At 52.1% G+C, this 9690-nt stretch overlaps 1 protein-coding gene across 1 annotated transcript; it reads left to right on the forward strand.

The window, feature by feature from the left end:
* The first annotated feature begins 4542 nt into the window (after positions 1–4542).
* Positions 4543–9690, forward strand: MSX2 (msh homeobox 2). The gene is made up of 2 exons (XM_086851892.1): positions 4543–4998; positions 8729–9690. The coding sequence occupies exons 1-2, from the start codon at positions 4644–4646 to the stop codon at positions 9151–9153; spliced, it is 780 nt and encodes a 259-aa protein (XP_086708018.1). The 5' UTR covers positions 4543–4643; the 3' UTR covers positions 9154–9690.

Raw genomic sequence — 9690 nt, forward strand, 5'->3', positions numbered from 1 at the left:
TAAATAAATAAATTTTAAAATTGTTTTCAATCCTTAAGGGCAAAACTGTTAATTGCTTTGAGCAGGAAGACATCTGTTCTCTCCCAGCTATCCCCTGCCTCTTGCCAAGCAGAATAAATATCTGCTGGTGAATCAAATACCTGCGCAGAGACGGGGAGAGCTCAGCCCTGGGCGGCTGCGAAAGGAGACGCCGGCGTTGTGCAACGAGCTCGTTGTGCCCTCGCTGTGACAGAGCGGATGGCACCGGTGCGATCATTGGGGACCATCCTCGGGTGACACAGGGGACAATTACAACGCGTGATTGCACTCGGGGCAGCTCCGCTCCGTGGCTTCCAGCTCCCCCGGGAGCCCCCTGCCCTGGCCGGCCGTGCGGGACGCGTCCCCCCGCAGGATGCTCGGGGAAGGGTCCCCTCGCAAAGCCCAGAGCTGTCAGCCAAAACAGCCTCGGGAATCCAGAGGTGGATCTAGATGGAGGCGTCCCTGATCCCGCGGAAGCTCTGATGTTCAGCTCGCTTTAATTCCTTTCTAGCGTCTGGAGATAAAGGCGCATTACGGGTAATACAACGCCTTTCCCTTGGCTCCGGGTCTCATCTGGGGCAAGGCGATGAAACAATAATCTCGCAGCCTCTGACACATCAAACATTCCCTCCGTGTACACCTCGTTTCGGGGCAAAACTTACACTTGATGCACACCCTGATTCCATTTTCCTGCCTTTCTTTTTGCAGTCAAATCGGGAGCCTCATCTTCCTCCCCTGAAGGATGTCCACACGCCAGCCTCGCGGCGGGTCGTTAAAAATCAAACAACCCTCCTGTCTCTAGAAAACGGATTACTAACCAAATCGATGATAAGAGGAGGGGGAAATGCTCCTGAGGTTTTCCCTCCCGGAGGATAAACTCCCTCCCCTCTGCCCACGGCGTTTTGTGCTCCCGAGGGGTCTGTGGGGGACAGGGGCTGGTGCTTTCCGGGGCTGGGGACGCGGGACACCGCTCGAGTTACGGTCCCAGCGAGTTCCCTCCTGATTTACACCGAAAAAGGAAGGGAGGGGGGTGTCGGACAGCCCCCTCCCCCAAACCCACCGTCCCCGGCTCTCCCAGACTGACGGTGCTGGGGAATTCCGTGGCGGGGATGCTGCAGGCGGCTTGAGGGATACAGGAGCGAGGATGCTGCGGCAGTGCCCGCCCGACACCTCCCTTCGCCTCCAGGCTGGGAAAAGCGAGGCGGAGGTGGGCCCAGGGGCAGCCTGGAGCCCTGGGGAGGCAGAGGGGGAGGCAGAGGGGGAGGAGGAGCTGCCCGGGACGGGCCGTCGCTGCTGCTGCTGCTGCCGCTGCTGCTTCTGCTGCTGCTGCTGCTGCTGGAGCCGGTCAAACTGCACAGCCACTTCCCCCAGGAGCTTCCCTTTCATCTCCCCGCTTCTGGCGCCTGCAAAGCAGCCTCAGTTTGTCTGCAGCGTCTCTCTTCCCCCTGCGCTCCCTCCTCCCCGCCCCGCTCAATGGAGCCCCAGGACGGGGCGCCCGGAGCCCGCCCCGGCTCACGGGGCTGCGGCTGCTGCAGGAGGGCGGGGGACAGCCACGGGGGGCTGCCGGCTCTCTGGGCCTCCCTGGGACCCAGCCGTGCCCCCTGCAGACGAGGGGCTGCCCCCAGAGCCGGCCCGGTCCCACCGAGCCCCGATGGCCAAACCCCGGGGACCGCCCGGCCCTGGCCTGGGGTCTCAGCGGGGACACGAAGGGGAAAAACCCCGGACTCACGTCGTTCCCTCGGGCTGGGAGAATTCCCTCCTACTCTGAGGCTGGGCGGCAGCTCTAGGATCCTGGATAAGGAGGGGGCAAAGCCATAATTCCTAGAAATTTCTCTCTCCAAAGCCCGTCTCTGCGAGGTTTCGGTGAGGACTTTCACTCCCTTCATCCTCGGATGTTTAACTGACAGCAGGAGGATGAAGGAGGGGAGGGGTGAGAGAGGAGAGAAATCTCTAAGTTCAGACTTCAGACAGAAAATGTTTCCATTTCACGATGGATTGAGGCTGAAGAGGGCAAACACCACGAGCAAACCCTGCCGTGCTTCGCTATCCCAGGAACCCCTGTGGCACCCAAAATTCAGCCAGACCAGGCTGCATGAGCAGCCTCACAGCACCGACAGCGGCTTGTCCCTCGGTCCCCTTTTTCCCTCTCCAGGACCGGAGCTTGCACACCCGGGCATCCCTGGGGAGAGAAGCTGCAGCCCCTGGACGTGCTCGGTGTCACCATGACCCCGAGCTGTGGCTCCCCGGGCGCCCTTCCAGCGCCCATTGACTTTGGGGGCGCGGTGTAATTATCTGCGGCATTTTCAGCAGCCCCACAATGGCTTTCCACGGGCGGTGCATTGTTCCTGACACACCGCCATTGTTCCTGCGTGTCCATCAATTCTCATTTACTTGTCACGGTGCAGGAAGCATGGAGAAGGGAAAGGAAGGGAAAGGAGGGGGGAGAAGAGGGACGAGCTCAACCCCAGCAGAGCCTTGCGAGGCCGGGGCTGCCCCGCTGCTGCCTCTGAGTGTCCCCCAGCAAAGAGATGGATTCTGTGGGGCAGGAGAAGTGACAAACTGGGGGTAGCAAGAGCAGCTGGGAGGCATCAGCGTGTGGCATTATTTTCATGCTCGGAGAAAAGCCCAAATTTGGGCTCTGCCGGCTGAAATGTTGCAGCCAGGCCGGCTGGACCGAGGCAGAGGAAAGCATCTCTCGGCAGATCTTTAATCCTTAACCCGTCGAGGTGTGCAGTAACACTGCCAGCAATCAGTAATGAGTGTGCAAACCCTGCCATTAGTGGCACCGATGAGTGGGGTTTTGTAACACGGCTTCTCGTACACGTCCTCCCTCCCACGCTCCTTCCCACGAGGCAATCCCTGCCCCGCTCCCCATTTGCTCTCCCCGGCACAAGGTGAGATGCTGTCGAGATTCGGTGGCTGAGCGGTGGGGAGGGATGGCCAGGGTTGGAGGGGGTCCCTGGGCCCAGCACTCCCCACAGCCCCATCCTCCAGATGGGAAGTCACAATTCGCAGGGCTGGGGACTTCCAAGATTGCTCCGTGAGCTGGCAGGGAAATCGGGAGTCCAGCTGGAGCAAAAGATGAGCTGATTAAACCCTGCATGTTTCATGGAACAAATATATCCAAACTTCTGTGGAGCAGGACCGAGCCCACAGCTTTGAGCCGCCCCTGAATTCAGGGCTTGGGGAGAGAAGCTGTCCCTGTCGTCTTTTATTATTTTTAAATGGCTCTAAAAATGACCCTCATTTATAAATTATAACACCAAAACACCAAACCCTGGACATTAAAAAACAAAAGGAAAAAAGAAAAAACAAAACCAAAAACTAAACACCTGAGAAAGTTGTGGGCACAGCATGAAATAACGCCCGGCGCAAGATTAAAATAATTATGAAAAGAACAATATGTATTCGCTTTTATCCACACTGTAATTATGAAAGCTTTTTAAAGGATAGTCTTTATTCATACCACTGGTAGGAAGTCAAAAAGTGAAAGAATCGCTTTCATAGTACTGGTTTGATATGACTTTTAATTAAGGGCTGCGTGCTCCTAATTTATTAAAGCTCATATTTTCATCACGTGTGTAATTGTCGCTGGAAAATAATAATAATAATTACAGATCTAACCTCTGCAGAGTGGTTTTGCCCGACTTGGGTCCTGCTGCCGTGGAAACGCAAACAAGGAAAAAAAAAAAATTGGCTGAAAAAACAGCGGCGCCCGCGTTTCTCAGAGGGTCCCGGTCCTGCCTCCTTCATCCCGAATCCCGCATCCTTCATCCCGAATCCTTCATCCCGCATCCTTCATCCCGAATCCCGCACCCCTCATCCCGCATCCCGCATCCCGCATCCCGCATCCCGCATCCTTCATCCCGCATCCTTCATCCCGCATCCCGCATCCTGCATCCCGCACCCCTCATCCCGCATCCTTCATCCCGCATCCCGAATCCTTCATCCCGCATCCCGCACCCCTCATCCCTCATCCCGCATCCCTCATCCCGAATCCTTCATCCCGCATCCCCAGACCCCGCTCCTTCGGGAAAGGGACTCGCTTTTCGGGGAGATGGAGGGAAGGGGCGGACAGACCCCTCTCCGGGAGGGTCGGGGGAGCGGGATGAGCCGGGATGAGCCGGGATGAGCCGGGATGAGGAGCCCGGGGTGCCCCGGGAGCAGCCGAGCCGGCGGCGGGGGGCTGGGGTCGGGGGGCAGATCCGCGCTCCTCTGAAGTTCCCTCTTCGCCTCATCATCAGCCTTAATTACCGCGGCGGATTTTTTTATTTCTTTTCCCCCTCGCTTTGCTGTGATTACAGCCCTGCCCGGCTCCTCGGCGGGCCGCCCGAGTCATTAACCCCGTGCCATTAATTGGGATCGGGGAGGGGGGGGGGTGAGGCCGGGAACTCCCCGCGAGCGGCGCCGGCTGGGCCCGCCCCCCCCCCGCGCGCTCTCAGCCAATGGGACGCGGCCCCGCGCTACGTCACGCGGCACGGCGGGCGCTGATTGGACGGCGGGGCGGCTCCCCCGCTCGCCCAGGGAGGACAGCGGCGGGGAGCCCCAGAGGGGGAAAAGGGGGGCGGCCGGGCCCGCTCGCCGCACTCGCCGGGCAGCGCCAGCTCCAGCTCCGCCGCACCGCCATGGCTTCCCCGCACAAGGCCAAGGACGTCTTCTCCTCCGACGAGGAGGGCGCGGCGGCCGAGGAGCACCACAAAGTCAAGGTGTCCAGCCTGCCGTTCAGCGTGGAAGCGCTCATGTCCGACAAGAAGCCTCCCCCCAAGGAGCCGCCGCTGGCCGCGGCCGGCGGCAGCGCGGACGGGGCGGCCGTGGGCACCTCCAGGAACCTGCTGCTGGCCGGCCACGGCTCCCGGGACGCGCACAGCCCGCCCGGGGCCGCTACAAAAACCTTCGACACCGCCTCGGTCAAGTCGGAGAACTCGGAGGACGGCTCGTCCTGGATCCCTTCGGAGGCCGGGAGATACTCCCCGCCGCCAAGTGAGTATCTCCGGGATGCGCGGAGATAAATAAACCTCGATCCTCTATTTTATACCCTAAATCCACATCCAAGGGGCCCAGGCCGGGTCGGATGGGGCCCTGAGCGAGCTGGTCTAGGGGAAGGTGTCGCTGCCTATGAGAGATGATTTTTAAAGAGATGATTTTTAAAGAGATTATTTTTAAAGAGATGATTTTTAAAGAGATTATTTTTAAAGAGATGATTTTTAAAGACATGATTTTTAAAGAGATTATTTTTTAGAGATGATTTTTTTTAAAGAGATTATTTTTAAAGAGATGATTTTTAAAGACATGATTTTTAAAGACATGATTTTTAAAGACATGATTTTTAAAGACATGATTTTTAAAGAGATGATTTTTAAGCTCCTTTCCAACCTAAAACATTCTGCGATTCCGCTATACTTTTATAGGTATTCATACGCTTGTCGTTTTTAGGTATACGATACATATTTGTTATTATATTATTATGTATTGATAGAGTGACTACCATGTATTTACATACGTGACTACACGGATGTACATGAATATAGACATGTATATGAATATTGACCTGTACCTGAATTTAGACCTGTATATGAATTTAGACCTGTATATGAATTTAGACCTGTATATGAATTTAGACCTGTACCGGAATTTAGACATGTATATGAATTTAGACCTGTATATGAATTTAGACCTGTATATGAATTTAGGTCTGTACCTGAATTTAGACCTGTACCTGCATTTAGAGCGGGTTTAAAGCCTTGAAAAGATCAGAAATCACCAGGGACCAGTTCCCTGTCCCGGCTGGCGGCCCCTGGCAGTCCATTGATGTGATCCCATCGCAGCAAAAAGTGGAATTTCTCCCCGTGCCTCTCTCAGCAATCTCATAAATTCGGGAATTGTCCCTTCCAGCTTTGAGCTGGCTGCCGGTCCGGCGGGGTCTGTGTGTCCATCCCTGCTTGCAGAGCCTGTCCAAGCTCCCCAAATTGTTGGTGAGCTTTTGGGGCCCCGCGATGCCCCCGGAGCTGTCCCCAGCCCTGGGGACACGGGGTGCGGAGGGGACAGGGCACCGCCCAACCCCCGCTTTCGGTGCGATCCCTTAGGGAAAAAACAAAATAAAAAATAAAAGTAAAAAAAAAAAACAGGGGAAAAAATTGTTTTTAAGGAATGAAAAGCTCAAGGAGAAGGGGAAGGAACATCCCGGCCGTGTCCGCACACCTGTGTCGGGATTTATCCGCGCATCCCAAACTTCCCTGGTGGAAATTAAATACTCTGCTTTATCTAAATTAGACACTTTACAGGCGTGAAGCGTCTCACGGAATTTACTCCTCAATCTAATATTGCGAGAGGAAAGTTTAGTGCTGTTACAGCTTTCATTTTTTTTTTTTTTTTTTCCCCCACAAGAATTTCGATTTGGCTTTCATCCACTTCCTTTCCTTTATGATAACCCCGAATTCATTTGATTTCTATCGTGCTAGGAGAGGACAAGAGGAAGGTGGCATCCCCCCTGTGACATTCCCTGTGTAGCTCCAGTTTTCAATTTTCACATTCTCTCAAATGTGCTGGAAAAACATGAAAAAAAATAAAACGCGTTTGCCCCTGCTTGGACCCCTTCTCTAAATCTGCCCAAAACCCCAGACTTAGACACGGCCTAATTTTTTATTAGTAATCCCACTACATTTTTTCCCCCTTCGAAATTCCTCCTGTTTCTCTTTGAAAATTGTTGGTTCTCGGGATCGGTAAAATGGTTTTGTAAAGGATTTGGGTAGCTGGGAGTTCCCGTGACTGGAGAGGGATTTGGGGAGAAAACTGAGGATCAGGGAAGGGAACTTGGTCCTCCTGCCTCGAGGATTTTTCTCATTTCCCACCTCGGCAGGAGGCAATGACCGATCCTCCCTCCTGTCTGCGGAGAGTTTTGACATGAAAAACAACCCCTCGATTTATTTTTATTTTATTTTTATTATTATTATTAGTATTATTATTAGTATTGGTATTAGTATTGGTATTAGTATTGGTATTAGTATTGGTATTAGTATTATTAGTATTATTAGTATTATTAGTATTATTATTAGTATTATTAATATTACGGGCGAGATGATTAATATTACAGGGAAAAAGCTGTAAGAGTTCAAATTTTGAGGAATACGGAGAGGGAACCCTCCCCAAATGATGATTTTTGTCCGATATTGGCTGGGAAAAGGAGGATAAAGAGGAAAAAATCCAGCAAAAATCAGCGAGGGTTTGGGGGCTGGCACGGGATAAACGCAATTCCAGGGTCCCTGCTGCTCCTCAGAGCTTGGAAATCCCTCGGGGGGCAGCGAGGGAAGGAGCCTGGGAATGCTGGGGTGTCTCCTGGAGAGAATATTCCCGGATTTCATGGAAAAGCTCCTTTTCCTTGCATGCCAGGAGCCGGGGAAGGCGCTGGGACAGGGAACCACGGCCACCTCCAAACCCTGTCCCTGCTGGAACAGCTCAGTCCTGGCAGTTCCCTTCGGGAAAAGAAACCAGCAGCGGCAGGGAATGCAGGCTCTGTTTGTGTAGTTTTCATTTAGAGCGCTTTTGTATTATGCTTTCAGTATTTGAAAAGTTGTTTCCTAGAAAAACTTTATTTTTTTATATTTTTTTTCAGTATTTCAGTATTTTTTTCTTCTAGAGGAAGAGCAATAAGAGAAGTTTAACTTTTCCTGCTCTGTTTTCTCCCTCCCTTTTCTGAACTTTAGAACAATTCCCTCATGGGATTTTTTTTTAATTGCATGAAACGTGCTTAAACATCTTCTTAATATAAAATAAGTACAGAAAACCCAAAGTGTAAATACTGACAAGCACTTGAAGCAGACACCAGAGTGTGAACAAAATTCAGCAGCCAGGGTGACTTGTCCTGTGTCCCAGGAGTGACCAAACACAGCCAAATTCTGGAGCTTTTGAAGTCAGCCGCCTGCTTTTGAGTTATTCTTTAGATTGCAAAATTATTAGTGAAATACTAAATTAATCTTAAGGCAAGTCAGAGCTCTGCCATCCCGGGAATATTGCCTAACCTGGTTGAGGTTTAAGGCAGGCACAAAAGGTAGTGGATTTTTCTGGCTTTTGTTGGCCACAAAATGCTGAAGTTTTGTCTGGCCTTTGTTTTATTTTTTAATTGGCGAATGTCATAGAAGTTAAATGTTGAATTAAAAGAGCACTGCTTATTTGAGTTTGTTGGGGGTTTTTTATACTGGTTGATAATCAGAAAACACCCACTGAAAATCCAAATTAATAAGCAGAGGGAAAACTTGATTTAGAAGAAAAAATAGCAAGAAAAAATGTCCAGTTAGCAAAACCACAAAACCCGTCAGACCTTTTTCAGCTGTCACTTGTTGTGCTTAGTGGGGAAATCCTGGAGCAGGGCTGGGCTCTCCTCTTGCCCCCCTTGTCCTTTTGGGAACCTCCAAAGATTTTTGTGGCGTTTGTGCTTTCCTGGAGCTGTGCAGCAGCCGAGGCTGTTGGTTTGTGAGCTCCAGACCCTTGTAAAGTGACTCCCAAAGTCACCTGTGAATTCTCTGTCCCTTTTGAAATCGCTGAGGCAAAATTTCCCTTCCCAGCACATCAGCTGAAGCGCTGTGAATTTAAGTTTGGGCAGGAAAAGATTTCCAGAGTGGCTTGCTGAAGGATGTTTGGAGGGGATCCCTGGGACAGGCAGCAGAGCTCCGGGGTGTCCCTGCTGCTGTGATAACCGGCTCTCCCTTCCTTGCAGGACACCTGAGCCCCACTGCCTGCACCCTGAGGAAGCACAAGACGAATAGGAAGCCCCGAACCCCGTTCACCACCTCCCAGCTGCTGGCTCTGGAGCGCAAGTTCCGCCAGAAGCAGTACCTGTCCATCGCCGAGAGAGCCGAGTTCTCCAGCTCCCTCAACCTCACAGAGACCCAGGTCAAAATCTGGTTCCAGAATCGGAGGGCCAAGGCCAAGAGACTGCAGGAGGCCGAGCTGGAGAAGCTCAAAATGGCAGCCAAGCCCATGTTGCCGTCGGGGTTCAGCCTCCCCTTCCCCATCAACTCCCCGATCCAGGCTGCCTCCCTGTACGGCACATCCTACCCCTTTCACAGACCTGTGCTTCCCATCCCGCCCGTTGGACTCTACGCCACTCCCGTTGGATACAGCATGTACCACTTATCCTAAGAAGATCCCACAGACAAAGCCTCAGACAGACAGACAGACACACAGACAGACTTCCTGGTGGATCCTGTCCAGCCCTGAGAAGGCAGAACCCCAACCAGTACCGGCCATTCCTTCTGCACGCTTCTATCTGGCATCCTGAGTTGTCTGGGAGTTTGCTACGGGTTGGGCGTCTCCTGAGAGTGCTCTGAGCACTCAGAGTCTGCTCCTCAAAGCAAAAAAAAAAACCAAAAAAAAAAAAACCCAAAAAAAGCATAAAAACCAACAAAAAATATATATTTTTTTTTTTGAGTAAATGTAGGGGTTTCATCCAGTGCAAGAAAAACTAGTTTAAAACAAAAAAAAAAAAAATAAAAAAAAAAAAAAAGGATGGGTGAAAAAGCAATTTTATCATAAGGAGGCAGAAATTCCCTGACACCTCCCTGGCGGGGCCCACCGTGGCTTCAGAGTGAGAGGGGTGCATGCCCTCGAGCCACGCTCTGAGTTGCCATCACTTTCACATGGGAGCAGGGGGGAGGGAAATAAAAAGGTCTAATGGAA

This window comes from Cyanistes caeruleus, chromosome 15, assembly GCF_971803275.1.
Source record: "Cyanistes caeruleus chromosome 15, bCyaCae1.hap1.1, whole genome shotgun sequence".
Taxonomy (NCBI): Eukaryota; Metazoa; Chordata; class Aves; order Passeriformes; family Paridae; genus Cyanistes; species Cyanistes caeruleus.